Raw genomic sequence first — 20,584 nt, forward strand, 5'->3', positions numbered from 1 at the left:
TGTGACAATGCTGACTGGAATACACTGTTGGAAATACTGAAGGTAGCAATGGTAAAATACATGGAGTGAAAGGTTATTTACAACTTATACAGAAGCCAGATGGAAGAGCCGAAGGGAACGAAATACTTCAGTTGTTTTGAAATGAGTGAGACAGGGTTATAGTGTATTCACAACATTATTCAATCTGTTCATTGAAAAAGCAGGAAAGGAAGCCAAAGAAAAAATTGGAAGAGGAATTAAAGTTCAGGGTGAAGACATAAAACCTTTGAGGTTTGCCGATGTCACTGTAATCCTGTGAGACACAGCAAAGGACTTTGAAGTACAGATGAACAGAATTGACAGTGTTTTGAAAGAAGGATATAAGATGAACATTAACAAAAGCAAAATAAGGGAATAGATTAGGAAACGAGACACTAAAAGCAGTAGATGAATTTTGTTATTTGTTTGGTAAAATAACTGATGACTGCCAAAGTAGATAAGATATAAAATTTAGACTGGCAATGACAAGAAAATTGTTTCTGAAGAGGAGAAATTTGTTAAGAGCAAAAATAAATTTAAGTGTTAAAATGCCTTTTCTAAAGGCATCTGTTAGGAGTATGCCCTGCACAGAAGTGAAATGTGCACTGCAAACAGCTCAGACTAGAAGAGAATAGAAGATTTTGAAATGTGGTTCCAGAGGAGAAAGTGGAAGAGTAGTTGGGTAGGTTGCATAACTAATGAGGAGGTACTGGAAAGAATTGGTGAGAAAAGAAATTTGTGACATAATTTGACTAAAAGATGGGTTCAATTGATAGGACACATTCATAGACTTCAAGGAATTGTCAGTTTAGTATTGAGGGAAGAGAGAGAGAGAGAGTTTGTGTGTGTGTGTGTGTGTGTGTGTGTGTGTGTGTGTGTGTTAATGTGATCAAATTTTAATGTGATTGATATTATGTGTGGCTGAGTCAAAATTTTGTCTTGAACTGCCTGACATCTATATTATTGGGAGATGCATGTCAACATTCAATGAATGGGAGGGGAAAGGGGGGAGGGGAGGGGTTAAAATTGCAAAGGGAAATGAAGAATGGAGTACAGTAAGCTAGTTCAAATGAATGTGGGTTGCAGCATCTATTCGAAGATGAAAAAGCTGGCATAGGATAAAGTTGTTTGGACAGCTGCATAAAACCAGTCTTTGGGCTGAAGAATGCCACAACAACAACAGTGGTGTACTGAACTCATGTATGACAATGTAATCTTTTATTAGTTTCACAAGTCTATGTTTGGTGAGTAGCTGCTTCACAGTTTACTACAAACATGAGGTGGTTTTGCTGAGCAGCGGGTGTGTGCATTTGGTATAAGCCTTAGTCCCAGTATATTGGACGCATAGGAAGATAAGCTGCTGGAAGCAAAGTAATACATATTGTTGACCAAGTACATTGCACAGATTAACATACAGTATTTTCATGATGGAGCTGGTAGCCAACAAGAAGACTGCCATGAAGAAGTGATGGAAGACACTTTCGACTTAAAACCTTTTCATGTATCAGTTTGTAGATTTTATTTGATGAGGTATTCCTGTGGTGGTGTTTGTCTGAAGAAGGAAGTTTTCTCTTTCAAAACCTATCAGTGTTAATGTGATCAAATTTTAATGTGATTAATATTATAAGTGTGGCAGAGTCAAAATTTTCTCTTGAACTGCCTGACATCTATATTATTGAGAGATGCTTGTCAACATTCAATGAACAATATCTTTACCACAAAACACATTCCTCAGTACCAATTCATTACATTCCAGCTTTTCACGAACTTATACACATCAGTAACAACCTTAAGTCTGATCATATGGAGATGATAACCTTGATCACCTGTATGTTGTATCGTATGACCAACAGATAACAGGTATTCACTTGGGAGAGGGAAGTTTGCAGTGTGCTGCAGACTGGTTTATGCTGAATTGGTTTACTAACAATGGATGAAGCTGTGTGTACAGCCTTGATATTTTCCTTATTACACCCTTTATTTATGCTGCATCTATATGAGGTTATGTTCTGAAATGTAAAGGAACATTCAGCAAAACTGTGTTTCCATCCAATCCTGGAATATATTTGGTTTTCTTCCCCCACACTTCTCTTCTTCACAATGTTGTAATATATTACTGTCCCTCAACTGTCAGTCAGCCTGACTCTTTTAAGAAATGGACACTTTATGTGCACATCTGTCATTTTTATGTCTCATCATTGCAAGAAGGTAGTACTTTAATGAGCACTGAATAAGGTCCTATCTTATTTTAAATTTGTGTAGTGTGCAAGTAAAGATAATATGCAGCTATTAACATCAGATGTCACTAAAGCAGGAGTCACAGTTCGTACAGTGTGAAATCCCTTACCGATGTGAAATACACAGGACATGTTATGTCTTTCCTAACCAAGTTCAGAACAAAAATGGATCATTTCTCACATTCAGCTGTGTTGTGTGCAATATATCAAGGGACTTGGGATTTTTGAGCCATATCATGCGAGAGAATTATGAACACAGAATTACGTTTTAAAGGAGGCATGTTTAACAACTAAATAACTAAATATATTATCACAACAGATCACTCACATACATGTGCACTGTCTACAGTATTACAAGAACATTTGACTCTCTACAAACTTGGTAATACAAAATTATAAATAAATATGAGATTGGGTGATGCAATCAAAATATGCATGTCTCTTTATAACATAAGACAAGAGAAACCACACTGAACAACTTTTATCACCTTGGCACTGTTTTCTGTTCAGTAAGGAAGACTGCAATGAATTTCTATGATTCAGACAACTTTCCATTAATGATCTGCTGAAATCCTTGGGAGTGGAAAGATGTTATGCTCCATCTTCTGACCCACAGTAAGCTTACACTGATAAACATAGCTACATACAGTCAAAAGTAAGCAAAATAATAGTATCTAAACAAAGTATCAATGTTGGCCATTGCCAGATACAAAATGGAATGATTATAAGAAAAGGCAGCACTGCACATTTATTTGACTTTACAATTATTCCAACTTACGCTATTCCAAAAGTCAATTACACAATGCTTCTATAGATATTTGTTTATATACATATACACACACACACACAGACACACAATTATATGACTCATAAATTGTATTATATTATTTCCAGGAACAATTAAACAGCCAACACAAAAGATGCCACGTCAAAAACTTAATACCTAGTAGTAAAAATATATGTATTTACACATAAATCTTTTGTGTAACTAAAATGATGGTGGCAAAAGATAATGTAATCTTGAAACACACAAAGTTGCAAAACAAAATTTATGTATGTACATATGTACAATGCCATTCATACTTAACAAGCACATTTAGTTATTTCATATAAATTTACACATAGCTGTGTCGCTACAACTGCAAAAAAGTTTTCTCAAACAAAAATTTTTATGAAATTCTATCCAGTTGCCTTATAACTCATCTCATTTCTAAGTCTCTTTAATACTGGTGTGCTGCAGCATTTGATATTTAGCACATATTAATTAAAGAATTGGATCATTTAAAACATGACCACAAAAATTATGTCCTAAATCCAGCACTGATCACTGTTACTGGTGTAGTGAGAGAGAATCCATGTTTTGAAACTGTTATTACAGAGGCAAAATTGTGTTTAATAATATGCAGTGGTTATGTATGCTTACTTCTGCTGATTAATGTACGAATCCATACTGAGATGCCCTGTGATTGGGATTCAGCAGATGGACTGACTCATTCAGTAGATGGTTTTATTGCGGAGAAATATTTGACACTTATTTTCATTTGAAATGTGTCTTTCAGCTGTTTTAACTTCAATTATTCCCAATCAAAATGGCGTACATATTGTTGTTGTATTTGAAAAGTGAACATATGAGACAGGGACCAAGCTTTGGGTATTGGTCATCGTTTATGGCCCTAAGATACCATAACACTATGTTTATGGTATTTATTATAAAAATTAAGTATTCAAGCTGCACTTTTGTATTTGGAGTCTGCTCATTTGTACTGGTAAATTATTCTACAGCAGAGACATTTACCAGTTTTAAAACAGAGTAACTGGACTTTCAATTTTATGACCATGACACAAATTCTCATATTCTGTAATTAACAAAAAACAGTAAACTGGTAAATAAATTATATTTATATATAAATATACTTTTAAAATCATTTTAATATAAACTTGTTCACAAGTGATACCTAAGCAGACAGCTGTCACAATAGCAGACTATTTTTGTACAGATATTGCCACCACAGTATATAAACAATTGCTATTATGTGTAATGTGTTTGCTTTAACTTCATGAGAAACACTTGAGCTATTAACATATTAATAAAATACTTTTACAAAGCAGTTTATTTGTCTACTACTGCTATATTTGTTTTCAGAAGTATCAGTTTGAAGTCATTATAGTAGAAATTATTCTCTAATGAATAAATACTATTAAATTTTGTGTTATAAATTGTTTTCTGGATGGGCACACATATCCTTGGCATCATATTTTGCCAAGAAGTTCAGATACCATTAGTATGAAAAACTTAAAGGAGTTTTACTGCTTCACTGATATCTGCCAAAACTTGCTTTGTAGATGTGAAGTGTATGAGAAATTCATCAAGACAGAGACAGATTTTATTATACACATTATCGGTACTTATTATCAATTTGAATAGCTCCTGCATTTTACTTTTGAGGAAAAATTTAGTAAACCTCCTCTATTAGCATATTTCATAGCATACTGAACTTCAAAGCAATTTCTTGTTCACAGATTAATTTAACATTTATCTTGACTTTCTGCAGAATACCTATTGCATAATAACAAATAACATAATTACATAAAGAAAGAGAATTAAAACAATTTGTACAATAAATAACTAAGGGAAGAGAAAGCTACATGACTACATCACTGACAGAGGTAGTTTACGGAATTCTGCAATTGACAATGATGATTATATAAAGCTTTTGTCAATGCTTTTAGTCTGATATTATTATTTTGTACTTGAAAATATGGAAATAGTTACTATTATATAGAATAGGAAGCCTGATACAGTAAAATTCCTGAAGACCAAAACTGGTTTGCAAAACAAGTTTATGCTCCAAGGACATTTTGGTATGAAATGTAATTTTAAAAAGTTTTTAATCTTATACTAGTCATCTTACAAATAACGATCTTTGGTTGTAAACATAAATATCACATACAAAAACACAGAACATAAGAATAATATTTTTACATGTTTGCATAATCATATATACAAATAATACATAAAAATTTTATTGACGATCTTGATATCCATTTGCACTCAGCATGTTTCACACACCTATGTTGGCATTGCCTAACATTAACACAGTCCATCTCTTGAGATCCAGTGGTGCTTTTCAGTTACAGCATAATATTTGCTAAACTGAGCCATAGTGGTTTTTTTATTGTTTAGATATTTGGTGATCAGTTATACAATACAAGCAATTTTTCAGCAAATGTGTGTTAATATTGGTAGTGCTTCGGCTTTATACCAGCTGATATAGTTTTGTGAAGGACAGTTAATGTACTTTAAATACTATTTTTAGCTATTATCAATTTGTTAATGTTCTAGTGCTTTTGGTATTACTTTTTAGTCAATAGCTTCAAAGACAGATAAGAAGCCATAGTTAGAATTTTCACTTTTAGGCTCAGCCTCTCTAAAGGGAATCAAACACCAGTGCGGTAAAAGTTGCTGGCAACAACAAATTATTTTCCTATACCCTTCAGAATAATATTTTTTTTTCATTCTTCAGAAAAATAATATCAGAATCACTTTTCCTATCATTTTGTACATTATTAAAAGGACCAAATATGTCTCATCAGCATATGTTTACAGTTCCCAAAAAATCAGGAAAAGTTCAAATTGAGTAAAAAAACCACCAGTCAGGTAAGTTTAATTAAGTAGCAGCTTGCCATTAGACCTGCCAATGGACACTAGGAACACCTACATCATAAATTAGAAGAATTTCATGATGAGTCCTCATTGTGTGATAATGGAGGTGCTAGTAAAAAATCTAACACAGCATGTAGAATATCTACTGTGATGTGGCCCCATATTTAATTCAAAGTGTTTTAGGTCATCCCAGCAAAGTGTTAGTGTTAGATAATGAGCATCAGATTTTACATAAAAAACATATGTGAAAAAATTACCTGTAAATGTTGTGATTACAGTTCACTGCAATTGTGAGTAGCCTTTCAAGCAGGCTGACACATAATTAAGAGGGATTTGGAATTAATATTTTCCACTTGTTGCAGAGAAACAGATACTGATCTTGTATTTTATTTCTTAACTCTCAAAAAATTTCTTCAACTAAACATTGGTTGTATTGGAAGTCAGTTGGTCACTAGTAATGTGGACCAGAAGATCAGAACATTTTGTCTGATCATGAGGATCTGTAGTGGGTGGTGACAGTATCAAAGTTATAGAAAGGTGTAACACATTTTTAAATCCTGACTTCCAGAATACCAATAGTTTCAGAAGAATGAGTTTAGGGATTTTGGCAGTAAAGAAATTTAAATGTTCCATCACTTCATAATTAAAATGTTTCAAAACTGAAAGATACTAAAAGAGCAGTGACAACAAAATCATGGAACTACGAACCTTGGAACTGTCACAATGAAGATAATCATCATCTCCCTTTTTTTCTTTTCCTTCTGGCTCAGCAGTTGTACTTGATCCTAACATGAAGCAGTCTTAGTCCATGTCAGTGAGATGACTGGAGCATCCACAAGAACTGTAGCACTTCATGTGGGTCATCTGCCTTACAATATGTTTAATCAATCACTATGTGTCTTTTTCAGTCACTGTCACTGTAAGAGTATATCTACTACCATAATGATCTGCTTTCAAAGGCTTTTCTAATCATTTGCCAGAATCTGCAAGAAATTGCCATAACAGAGGAAACTAGGTTTTTTAAACACAAAATTAAAAAATTCAGTATAGAAGAACTCAATTTCAGCTCATTCCATGTGTGTTAAAAGTGAAAGAAAATCACTTCATCAAATGGTAATCCAAAATATTATAATATATATATATATTTTTTTTTTTTTTACAGACAGTATAGCTATCTCTGTCATGTGGACTGTGCAGAGTATGTAAAAGTCAGTTATAAAAAATCTTCCTCTAATTTTTTTCTCACATTTAAGAATGCTTAGAAGGAAATGAGTAGAATATGTATTACAGTCATGCAAACTGTCTGTTATGCAAGACATTACATGCAAATCTCAAATATAAGGCAAGTATAAGGACTCGGCTTTCATTCTTCCTTTGAATTCACTCTTTTCCCACAGTACACTTTTGCATAATCTAGAGAACAAATGGAAAATAAAATAATGATGATGATGATTTACTACTGGTGTCAAATGCAGACATTAGCACAATTTTTATGTAAATAATAACCCAGCTGCAAAGCAGACACTTTCTTTCTCCAATGAAATCAAAATTTATGGTAAAAACAAAATAAGCAATACCAATATTTCCACATTTTTCTGAATAATAAATTTCTACCTGGCAAGATAATAAACATATGCAAACACAAAAAATAATCTACTCATGAGCTTCTGCTTTGATTATGATCAGCCAAACCTTTCTTTTACAAGAAACATAAGTTTCTTTTTGCCTTTGTATGCCACTTTCATATTTTCAACAAGCTGCGTGAACTGAGCATGCCCATCATGGGCTAGTATAAATGTGTCTCTGGCTTTACCCAAGAAGTCTATAAAGTCACCATAGTGCCGGGGCGAAATATGAGTGAGCCTCGAATGTGTGGTGGCTACATATGCTGCAACTGCAGCTTCCAGCAGCTGACGCAGGGGCGGCCTGTCATAAGACAACGGTTTCATACCGCCGCCACAGCTTCCTCTATTCCCCCCTCTGTGGTGGTGATGGTGGTGGTGGTGCTTTGTCCCATCAGGAGCAGGATGTGGGCAGGACATTCCTGGAGCAGTCATTGAGCAGCGGCGCAGTATGTCCGACAGCACTGTAGCACACTGAACGTTCTTGACCAGTAATGGTATCATGTTCGTAAGTTCCGATTTTCCAAGTGAATGGCTCAGTGCGCAGGCCCAGTGGATGTCATTTATTGCTGGATGCGTGTCCTGAAAAAGAGGCAGTATTCATACATTATTTTAAAAAAAAAGGAACTGCAAGGCACACATAAGCACTGCTTTCTTCCTTTTTAATTTCCTTCTTTAAGAAATGATAGTTCTTTTTTTTAGGAAAAGGAATAATCACCAGTATTAAAGTGTAAGAAATATTAACATGTTTATTAATGGTGGCTATCTTTTGCAGCAGCTGTTATACAACAACTATTACTTGTCTTTTTCTGTTTTCATTAGATTAAAATTTTAAAAAAGTATTTCACCAAGTGCAGTTTTCTTTACTGGTAAAGCATCTGTGGTAACTGGCATTAACTGCTCTGCATGTTTTGATGGTACCTGCTTTTCCCTCTCATTGTTACGTGAGGTTGCAGTAAAAAAGAGATTGATATAATTTTCACTACTTATGTCTTTTGGATTTTAGACGCCCATACTATCTATAACTGTCTTTAGTTTTTACCTAACCTTCATTTTAAATTTATAAATTTTGTGTTACAAGTGACTTCATGCAAACGTTACTGCAGCTGTATTTTGTTTTACACTTGTTTATATGCTGTATATTCATTCATGAGCAGGTTCATATATTTCCTTTCCCCATCCAATTAAACTGGCTGTATTTTTGAGCTATCCCTATAGCTCACTGATAGGATGAGAGTAAGCAATCAATAATTCAGTTTTGAGTATCATAGTAAGTTCAGCATAACAAAACAACACACTGGCTGTAATGTACTAGCAACTAAAAACAAGCATGGAAAAATAACAATATCTTTTCCAAATTTTAAAGGAACAAAGGCTAGATAATAAAGTTCTAACACTGATTAAGGAAATATTAACCAACACTAGCTCTAAAGTTAAATTCATGGGAGAAATTTCTCAACCACTTGATATAAAGACTGGTGTTAGACAGAGAGATGGACTCTCCCCATCACTGATTAACTGTGTTTTGGAAAAGGAGAGCAAAAGTCCAGTCAAACTATAGATTGATCAATCACATTAGGTAGAAGTAATATTAGCGTAGACAGCCCCACCTTTGCAGATGATATGGCAATTTTAACTATTGATATTACCACAACTCAAAAAAAAAAAATTTTTTTTTTAACTGCTCTTAAAGAAGTTGCGGAAAAAGTAGCACTGTAAATATCATTTAAAAAAACAGAATATATGACATGCAACAAATAAGCACCAAAGTTTTTGAACATGAAATACAGAAAAATAAAAAGTGTTTCTCAATTCAAATACTTATGGGAAATCATACAAGTAAAAGCTGCAAACAAAGTTCACTGTCAAAAAATGGCAACTGCATTCAGATTAACACAAAATATTTATAATTAAAAAATCACTTTCTAAATTCAGTTAACTTAGACATTACAGCACTACAATCAAACCTGAATGTCTTTCTGGAGCAGAAACTTTAATTTTAAATAGAAAAAGGGATATTGAAGAAATTCAAAATAAAGAAGAAAAGGTGATTAGGAAAATATTAGGTCCCAAAATTACTGATGAAGAAACTTATAGGCTGAGAAGTAATAAGGAAATACAAGTATACACAGACATACTTTGTGACATGAGAAAACAAAGACAAATTTCATGGGCACATTAAAAGAATGGCACCCATTAGGTTGACAAAACAAATGGTGGAATTCTGCGAAGACAGAAGTAAGGCCGAAACTGAGCCAACTGAATGGATTGCTGTGATTAAGGAAGATCGTAAAGTAGCCGGTATAACTCAAGCAGATGTTACAGACAGAAAAACATTCAGACAAAAGATATTTGATGGGAAAGTTGGTCAGAGGGAAATTAGAAAACAGACTGGAACACCATGGTCTGATAAAGACTTCATTCTGAAAGGATGAAACGAATTTGGACACAAAGGATGGCCAACCACCAAAAGCGACATTGACTGGTTGTACCTCGTCTGTTCCTATTTGGGCCCATACGTGAATACACCACATATTTGGAGGATATGCTGATGTTACCTGGTTGTATGCAAGATGGACATTTTTCATTGCCAACATTGCTAGTTTATAAGCCCTGGTGGGATAGCCTCTGTGTTCCATGTATCGTGCAATTGTGAAGAGCTGTGATGAAGTCATGATATGAGATGCGGCGTCGATAACAATTTGATATGCTGTCTCAAAGGCCAGAGCTTCATTTTCACATAATGTTAATGCATTCAAGGCACAGTTTGGTGGATCCTGAAAACAAGAATAGTGACATTAGATTCTTGCATTTAACTGAACTTGCAACACATTCCAAGACAAAAAATGTTTCATGTTTATAGAATAGAACTGTAACTTACTTTTGTAGCACACTGCAGTGCTAGATTTCTGGCACAACTTGAGAGCTCTTCTTGCTGAGCATAGGACAGATTTAGTCTCATAATAGTGCTGTGGGACATTATAGTGGTAGCAACAGGGCCTGAAAATTCAAACATTTTTTTTTTACTGACTGAAGTGCCTCACATATAAATTGGTAACATAAATAGTTTCATCTATGTTGAAAGTGATTATGCTAACCCCTATAATTAATAAGATGTATCAAATATTATGCAGGAATAAAGAAATGGTGTCCAAACAAATATAGCAATTTATTTAAATAATATACAGTCAAACCTCCATATAACGATTACCTATACAACGATAAACCCAGGTACAGCAATAATTTTATATGGCCCTCGCTGATTTCCTATATGTGCCATGTTAATTGCCCCTCGTTACAATGATGAAGTAAATTTAGCAACAAATTTTGAGGAATTAATATTTCCTACTTCTAAGAAGCTCACTATAGCCGTAGGTATTGTTTATTTAGCTACTAGACTTTCAGCACTTTATTTCCAGAAGCTTCACTGCATACTACAGTACTGTATTTATTCTAGTGATAAAGAGAATAGGATAGAGCAGCAGGCGAGCAGTGCTGAGTGGCAAACATCAAACAGCTCCTTTGTTTGAATGAGTGCTTAGTTTGTTCATTGATGAGATTCAATAGCAGACAAAAATGTTTTGTTGGGCTCTCATGCAGCTTATTTCCATGATTTTTGGAATCTGTGAATGTTTTTAATTGATGTAAACGCTTTGGACTTCAGTAAGATTTGGACAATTGCTGGACCTCTGAAACAAATAAGGTTGGAGACAAAAATGGAGATTTTCAAAGACATTGATAATGGAATGAAACAAGTAGATGTGGCAAGGAAGTACGGACTTGTACAATCAACGTTGGCTACATTTATTAAAAAATGAAAAGTAATTGAAGAAAGTTTTGTAGGTGGCAAATTTAACCCTTCAAGAAAAAGAATGAAGACAGCTGTTGCTGACAATGTGGATAGTGCTACACTGTGCGTGCACAGAATGTATCAATTAACGATCTGTTGATATGTCGAAAAGCCTTAGATTTCACTAAGTAGCTTGGCATTTCTAATTTTAAGGCAAGTAATGGATGGTTGCAAAGCTTTAAGGACAGACATTGGATCATTTTTAAAGTGATTTCAGGAGAAGAAAATTCAGCATCTTTAGGTGATGCACAATTTTGGAGGATAAACACCATGTGTGAACTGTTAAAAAAATACAGTCCTGAAACGCGACTAGAACAGGAAAGGGAGGTAATGACAGTGGCACGTAAAGTGCCCTCCGCCACACACCATTGGGTGGCTTGCGGAGTATAAATGTAGATGTAGATGTACAACGGAGATGAGACAGGATTGTTTTATCAACTGATGCCAGAGAATATGATGGCCTTTAGAGGAGAAAAGTGTAAGGAGGGAAGCAGCATAGAATATGCCTAACTGTTCTTCTCTGCAGAAATGCATCAGGGACACATAAACTGACACCACTGGTGATCGGACGATCAGCAAACCCACGGTGCTCCAAAAATGTAAGAAGCTTACCAGGTAAGAGGGCATATACATTTTGTTTTTACCTTCCTTTAATTTATAATTTAATTCAGAACAGTATAGCTTCAGCTGTAATGTTTTGCTACAGTCGTATTGTAAATGTGATTTCTTTTATTGCAGTCAGTTGCAAGACAAATCGAAAAGCATGGATGACGTCTAGTCTTTTTAGTGAGTGGCTGCTTATGTTGGTAACGAGATGTCAATGAAGAATAAGAAAATTGCATTGCTGGTGGATAATTGTAGTGCGCATAACAACATACCAGCATTGATGAATGTTGAACTATGCTACTTCCCCCTGAACTGTACTTCGATTCTTCAGCCACTAGATATGAGGATAATTAAGAACTTTAAAATAAAATACCATTCACGTTTAGTTCAACACATGATCGCAAACATTGAAAGAAAGCTGAGCAATCCCTACAGTTTCAATGTGAAGCAGGCTTGTGACATGATTGCTAGTTCCTGAACAGTGTACAGTCTAATGTAATTGTGAACTGCTGGAAAAATGAAAGAATTTCTGAAAGTGAAGATGTTGGTGAGAATGTTGTGGTGGATGAAATAACGCTGGATGATATTCAAAGTGATCTGGAGATTTATTCAACAGTTACTTGTGAAACCATAGATGCTTCAGTAGTTGAATACTTGTCAGTGGATGATGAGGTGTTGATGTTTGAAGCACATACCAACGAATCTATTGTCAAGGAGTTAAAGGGTAATTTGCCTGTTGAAGATTTTGATGATGACAGTGATGTGATAAGTGCAAATCCCCCTCCTCTGATGGGGCTAATAGGTCAGTTGGAAACCATTTAGCAAGTAGCATCTTCAATCCCTTGTATTACAGCGCAGCAATTGATTGCGTGAGAGGAGATAAAGACAATATACACAAGAGAATGTTTAAGAAAAAAGATACAAAGGAAAATAAGTGAATCTGTCTATACACAAAAGTAAGATATTCTACAGGTACAGTATTAATAAATGAAGTGAACAAAATGTGTTTCATTACTTGTCTTTTAATGTTATTTTTCATCATAAAAGTATTACAGAAATGTACTTCTCAGCCACAAAAACATGGCTCCTTGCTCCACATCATGATTAAAAAAAAACTCATTAAAACAATAACTCTGGTACAATAATTTAATTTTCATGGTCCCATGAAATTCGTTATATTGAGGTTTGACTGTACAGCTCTTTCCTCACACATGAGATCCTGAAATTATATATTTTTGTGAGTATTTTGAAACAATCGATTCATGATTTACATATATGCTACATTAAGAGGTGAGAAAGTCAACTGAGGTCCCAGCCAGAGTAGCAGTACCATTGTGTTTACTATGCAGAAAGACAGAGATGGATGCATGATAACCATATGCTCAGTTATTATTATACATCTAACAACAATTAAACATTGATCAGCACTTTTATTTGAGATTGTTTTCCATGCGCTGTCATATTATTGACATTTAATCACAATAATACAGACGTGAATCAACTAGTCATTTCATATGCAATGATTCATTTTTTTCATAACCATGTCATGTTGTTTGTATGATGAAAGTCCAGAAAGTAAGTAGCATTTTGTTTTACTGTCACTGCAGCACTACTGTCACAGTTATGTACATTTGAATTTGTCTCTCTGGTTCACTCTCTTTCCACTGACACCATTACAGTCTGACTGTGTTGTGTTTAGATTTGTTAGTGACGGTGTTCAGCAGTATTTGTCTTCACTAGTAGCATCTTTCTAGGAAGACGGCACAGAAAAGTTTGTTTCCTGCTATGACAAATGTCTGAACAAGGGTGACAACTCATAGGATAATAGTTTAACAAATCCTCTTTCTTGTAAAAATAAACTTTGGGTAGAAAAAAATGGTTTTCTGAGATTTCCCAAGATGTTACTAACTTTCCAGGCATGGCTTGTATATTATCACTTATTTATTCTGCCATCTTTTAAAGCAAAATATTGTAAACAGATTTTTTCTAAGAATGACTCTGAAGCCTTTAATCCTGTATATACAACACAAGCTATGTAGCTGTAGAGTTCATAGCTTCTAATAGTGCTTTTAGTACCACATATACTGATGAATCAAAACATTATGACCACTGTCCATTGTGTGACTGCATTAGTGTCGTGATGTTGTGGCCACATGACCCAATAGGGAACGTATATAAGTAGAGCAGAGACAAATATTCTATTAACAATACAGGCTCACATATACAACTCTGACAAAGGGCAAATTGTTATGCCCAATATCTGGGAATGAGGAACTGATAAACTGCAAAGCTGCTCAGCTGTTCATGTGTTGGCATTGTCAGCATCAATGGGAAGTGGTTGAGGGACACTGAAACCATGAGTGGGCGATGAGATGTTGGATGCTCATACCTCATCAAAGAATGTGGAAGTCAGTAACTTGCTTGCTGTGTAAAAAAGTACAGGCAAATCTGATGACAGAATACAATGCTGGCACAAGCACAAGTGTTTCAAAGCATACTGTTTAACATGCATGGTTGAACATAGAATTCCACAGTAGACAACTCTATGTGTTCACTTGTCACTTACAATTGCAGAGGACATGGGATTATCAATACTGAACCATGGATCAATGAAAACATGTCACCTGGTTGGATGAATCATATTTGTTGTTGCACCAGTTGATGATCATATCTAGATATACTGTAAAAAAGATGGAGTACACAAGCTCTAAATGCTCCAAGAAAAGTAAAGAAATAGGTCATGCCCTTTCAAAGGAACCATCCTGGCATTTGCCTAGAGCAATTTAGGAAAACCACAGAAAACATGGAACGACTGTCATCCAGATGAATAGCTCCTCAAAACATGCAGTGTAACATGGATGCAGGTCAGTAGGGGCAGTATCATGCCATGGTGGACATTGTTTGAGGTTTTCATGGAACCTGTGGAAATAATTGAAGGCACCTTGATAGCTGTGTAGTGTGTCAAGAGTACTGTGGACCATCTGCATCCCTTCATGTTTTATATCTTCCTCAGCAATTACATCATCTTCCAGCAGGATATCTGTCCTTTTTGCATGACCAGAATCATGCAACTGCAGTTTGAGGAGCACAATAGTGAACTCACATTGATGCCCTCACTATCAAATTTGCCTGATCTGGATGTCCTGGGACATATCTGGGATGCTGTCAGGTGCCAGCTCTGCACCCACAAACCACCAGCCCATAATTTACAGGAATTTCTGACCTGTGGATAGGCATGTGGTGCTACATGCATCCAAAAACCTACCAAGGACTTGTCGAACTGATGCCATGTGGAACCGCTACTGTATTGTCTTCCAAAGGTGAACAATGCACTATTAACCTGGTGGTCATAATGTTTTGGTTCATCAGTGTAAATTACCATCTAACAGCAAATTTAATCTTATCTTTAAAGTCAACAGTTTGCTTTTTCTTCTTTGGGGTGTATATCTCAATCAAATTACTCTTAGCATCATGTCCCTCCTTCCATAATTTTCACACCATCTACTTACTCAACCTGAAAATCTTGGGAAACTGTACATTCATCTCTTCCATCAGCACCACATTACTTTCCCCTTCTCATTGCAGACAAACAGAATGATGATAATAGCATGCAGCTATGTCGGTACAGTGAGGAAATTGTCTGTATTTACATTCGGTGCTTGCACAGGAAACTATTGACACACACAACTCTGAAGTGATCCCTAAAGTGATAGAAATTTTGGCCCTATTTCCACTCAGCACCTTTGTTCCTGAGTGACCACAAGTGACTTTGAAAAAAACACTACGTGTACATTAACTTTCAAGATGTTTGCTGATACATTCATACATAATTATTTCTTTTTTTTCTGTAAGTTCATGTTCTTTGGCACCTGCTCAGAACCATATCTATAGGCATTCTGAAAATGCATCTTTATAGTGCAGAGGGAAAGCTGTCCAATGTTGTGCATTCAATGCATGTTATATATCCAAATATGAACTTGCTAGCCATGCTTCACAGAAACTGTCTTTGCAGGGACACCAAAGTGTATACAATTTCCATGAAACTGTCAAAGAGATATGTTACCAGAAAGCTCTGCTGAATACAGGATTTATTGTTATGAAAATTTTATTAAATGCATAGTACAAATAAAATTGACTTTGCAGCACAAGGCAATATGACAGCATAGAATAACACCAGTTGCCAAGCAGTGAAGAATATATTTGGCATCAGCTCTATGACAAGAGATTGTTCCAAACACATTAAAACTGCATTTGTACAAAGCTTGGCAATGTGTATCAGTTTGCCTGAATAAGGCACCTGTATAGTTGATTTATTATCTACATCCAAGATTACTGCTTGATTATCAAAAGTGAGGATTACAGGAATAATGTGAACAATACAAACAACATAATCAAAGCAGTTAAATAAGCACATCACATCACAACAATCTGTATGGAGTCAGTGTCCAAGATAGTTTCTCCCATGGCCAGGACCTCCTTTAAGCATTTCATTTACGAGTAATTCATAAAATATTTTAAAATAACCATTCTTGAAAACAACATGATATGTCTGTATATAATTTTTCAATCCATTTTTCAATACACATGACACAAACATTTACCTGTTGCTTCTGTAGGTGTGAAGAGTTGATACCAGTTCTGCATTATTGAGACAAGAGCTTCTACACCCACCTCTGTAGCACATGTTACCAACCATCGTACCATTTCACGACGTCTCCAATTTAAAGAGGATAATGTCATTCTCATAACCTGAAATTTAAAAAAATTAGTTACTCTTGTCGGCATTGCATGTCACTGGGGTGATCTATAGGTTATATTATTCTTGAAAAATCAAGTTTTCCAAGATTGCTAGTGATTCTTTTTATTACTTTAACCAGTTTCAACAGATATATGCTGATGATGACAGCATTTATTTACCAAAACTGGTAATAGTAGTAAAACAAATTTCTACCAATCTTGGCAAACTTGATTCTTCAAGAATAATAAGAAAAGAGTAGCTTTCTGCTTTGGATGTGGGTATTTTTTAAATAACTCAATCTACCTTCTTACAGTAAATTCTTTCAGAAACAAATTTTTTCATTAGTTTCAAAATATGAATTCTATTCATTTGAATGCATGATCAAAACAGACATACCTGTTCTGGTTTGTATTATTTTACATTTATGTGGAAAGAAAATAATTGCTGCCTCAATATCAGGAGATTTATTGAAAACGTATTCTGGTAAATCAACAGAGATGAATGGCATGCTCCATTTTTATCTTCTTTGGAATTATAAAACACTCAAAATGCAAACTAAAACCAGTACTTTTTATTTTTTAACACTCAAATAATGTTTGTGGTTTTAGGGCGCAAAACTTCTATGGTCATTAGCGCACTCAAATAATGCATTCTCTTTCAAGTTTCTTACCTGCAGTCCTAATTCAAAGGCTACACTCAGTAGTGTTGGATGCCTAGGCCCATTTTCTGGAGTAGCAAAGCGAAAGGCATCTTGTGCTAGCTTAAATAAGTGAGAGGAACTATGTATATGGCGCTGTGACGACTCGAGTACAGTTCTGAGTCTAAGAACATCACCTGTAAAATAAAAATGACACAAAATGAGAATAGCGTCATTGTAAGAAGTAATGTTATCCATTAAAGAGAAAACTCACATAATTGAAAGAAAAAGTGGTCTCATTAATGTAATACTGAAACAAACTGAGGGTAAAACAAAGTAAACTGATTGAGTGAAAACCACCACACACTTTATAGAGCAGTTGTTAAAGGTGGACAGCCACATAAATAAAAATCAATCACTCTACAAATTTTTGCTCTTCTCAACAGCACACGAGATATGCATCTGAAGCCATCTATTACATCGCAGTCATAATGCCAGCTCAATGTAACTGCGTATTTATATGTAACTGCATGTTTATACACTGATGAACCAAAGCAATATGAACATCACTTAATAGGTTGTTTGTCTGTCTTTGGAATGAAATACATCACTGATTCCGAGTGTCAGGGATCTGACAGTTTGTGGTAGGTTTTTGGAGGTATGTGGCATCAGAAGTCTATACCCAGGTCACATAATTCATGTAAATAACGTGCCACTGACTTGCGTACACGGTGATAGTGACTCAGATGGGTTCCATAGGATTTACATCAGGTGAATTTGCTCACTAAGATATCAATGTGAGTTAACTATAATGCTCCTCAAATGAAAGTAGCACGGTTCTGTCTCTAAACATGGACAGTTATACTGCTGAACGGTGACACTGCCGTCAGGGAAGATATCGAGCATGAATGGATGCAAATGGTTCAAAGCTGTCAGTGTGTCTTTGATTACTAACACAGGTCCCATGCAAGCAAAGAAGAATGTCTCCCACAGCATAATACTGCTCCCACTGTGCTGCATCCACGGCGCACTGCATATTCTGAGCTGCCATTTACCTTGATGATGGCATCTGTGGAAACGATCAGTAATCTAGTGTAGCAAAAATGTGATTCACCTGAAGAGCTGACACACTTCCATTGATCAATGGTCAAATTCCAATTGTCACATGCCCACTGCAGTTGTAATTGACAATGTCATTAGGTCAACAAGTGAACACTTAGGGGTGGTCTTCTGTGGAACTCCATGTTCAACAATGTACGGTGAATGGTGTGCTCCCAAACACTTGTGCGTGCACCAGCTTTGGGCTCTTTCAGCAGAGACACCACAGATCACCTCCAAACCCCACATCCTGTGTAGAATCATGGACGTCCAACCATTTAGCACCTAGTGGTAGTTTCACTGATCTACTACCTCTTCTCGTAGATGCTCACGATAGTACCATGTGAACATTTGACCCGTTTTACCATTTTCGAGATACTCATTCACAGTCTTTGGGTCACAATAATCTGCCCTGTGTCAAAGTTGCTTATCTCAGTGGATTTCCCCATTGGACCCTATATCTTTTCTAGGATGATACCCCAATCATGTCTGTTGTGCTTACATACTTTTGTTACCATGTCACACGCCCGCAACTCCATTAGGGCATCCAAAGTCACGGTGGGCTGTGGTCATAATGTTTTTAGCTTATCAGTGTATGTTTACCTGTTTATATGAAAAAAGAGTGCAATTTATTAAGCTTAGTTATTATGTTCTAGCTCTTGTTTACTTGTTTGTCTACCGCTCAACAACTCCACTATACAATGAATGTTTTTTTGTACTAATATCACTACTTAAACTAGGATCTCATTTATTCTTTTAATGAAGTTTCTTTGATCATTTTCAGTTCTTTTTTTATAATTAAGAGACAGACGTATTATAATACAATCCTTCAGGCCAAAAAATAGGTAGATATGTTCTTATAAAAATACCTTTTGCTGCACTGAGCATTGTTGAGGCCAATGCACATTGTTGAGTTTCAATATGGCCCAGTGTAAACCAACGTGGATATCGACTCAGGACTAACGAATTCACATTTGCATTGACTGGGTCATCAGCATCCTCATGCTCCTCCAAAATGGGTAACCTACAACATGCAGTTCAATTTTAGTGAACTGTATTCTACTTTCAAAAGACAATCTCATAGTAGCAACAACACGTATTTTTGTTTGGAAATAACAAATGATATGCTGATGTTAAGACATACTTCAACTCACATTGGTAAACAATTCTGAATAAATCACTGATCAGAGACTAGAACACAGACTGTTCAGGAATCTTTGGTGTAATCAAAGACAAGTCAATAGGTTCTCGTAACCTAAACAAGTAAATTAACTGACTGTCTAAACAATAGAGAGCTCAATCAACTGTTGCTTATATTTTTTTCTGCTTGCGGCTTCACATTCTGCTTAGTAAGAGAGAGGTACTCCAGCAATGAAACTGTAAGGATGGATTGTGAGTTATGCCTGCTTGCTCAGTTGGTAAGTGCATTGCTTTCAAAAGGCAAGATTCCAGGCTCAAGCCCCAGTCCAGCATGCAGTTGTAAGCTGTCCAGACGCTTAACATTTTGTTGTAAGTAGCCAGGAAAAAAACAAAATCTTCCTTTGAGTATTTTAGTGTTATTTGTCTTGCATTTCTCCAACTGAGAAAACTAGTTTCTTTCCTCCAAAAAAAAATTACCTTTTTCTCTCCACAGTCTCCATCAGTGTTGGTATACACATTACAACATTTCTAGCATTGATAGAATCTGCGAAAGAAAGAATTACCAAAAGGCACTAACCTCATAGCACGTAGACCAACCTCGTAGGCTAAGTCAGGATAATAGTTGAGAAGTGAGAGGAACAGGAACCTAGCAAAAGTATGCATTGGAATGCTTTCTGGATGGATGCCAATACCCAGTCCACTTGAAGGGCCTCCTTCAAGTAATACAATTGCCTGGCGCCGTAGCACTGCAACCAGGCTGTTGTCCAGTTCTATTTCTTGCAGCTTTGCAATCAGACGATCTTCTTGTTTGCAGGATTTCTCCTGTTGAGAAAAAAGTGATATGATTATTGCTTAAAGTTGTTGTCCTTTCTAAGTTAAGTGAGTTTGATCTTTGTTTTTGTTGATGAATGTGAATTACAGCAGCATACTAGAACGTATATTTTAAATTTCTCCTCAGCTTTCTGCTCAAGGAT

General features: G+C 35.6%; 1 protein-coding gene across 1 annotated transcript in view; it reads right to left on the minus strand.

The window, feature by feature from the left end:
- Positions 1 to 2,537: 2,537 nt before the first annotated feature.
- Positions 2,538 to 20,584, minus strand: part of LOC126088417 (zinc finger SWIM domain-containing protein 5-like) — a 147,446-nt gene continuing 129,399 nt past the window's right edge. The window contains exons 12-18 of the mRNA XM_049906557.1: positions 20,188 to 20,432; positions 19,340 to 19,494; positions 17,406 to 17,569; positions 16,599 to 16,746; positions 10,423 to 10,541; positions 10,100 to 10,318; positions 2,538 to 8,123 (exon numbers count right to left, since the gene is read on the minus strand). Of these exons, the coding sequence (XP_049762514.1) occupies positions 7,602 to 8,123; positions 10,100 to 10,318; positions 10,423 to 10,541; positions 16,599 to 16,746; positions 17,406 to 17,569; positions 19,340 to 19,494; positions 20,188 to 20,432 (1,572 nt within the window). The 3' untranslated portion in view covers positions 2,538 to 7,601. The remainder of the gene's footprint in view (positions 8,124 to 10,099; positions 10,319 to 10,422; positions 10,542 to 16,598; positions 16,747 to 17,405; positions 17,570 to 19,339; positions 19,495 to 20,187; positions 20,433 to 20,584) is intronic.

This window comes from Schistocerca cancellata, chromosome 6 (assembly GCF_023864275.1).
Source record: "Schistocerca cancellata isolate TAMUIC-IGC-003103 chromosome 6, iqSchCanc2.1, whole genome shotgun sequence".
NCBI lineage: Eukaryota > Metazoa > Arthropoda > Insecta > Orthoptera > Acrididae > Schistocerca > Schistocerca cancellata.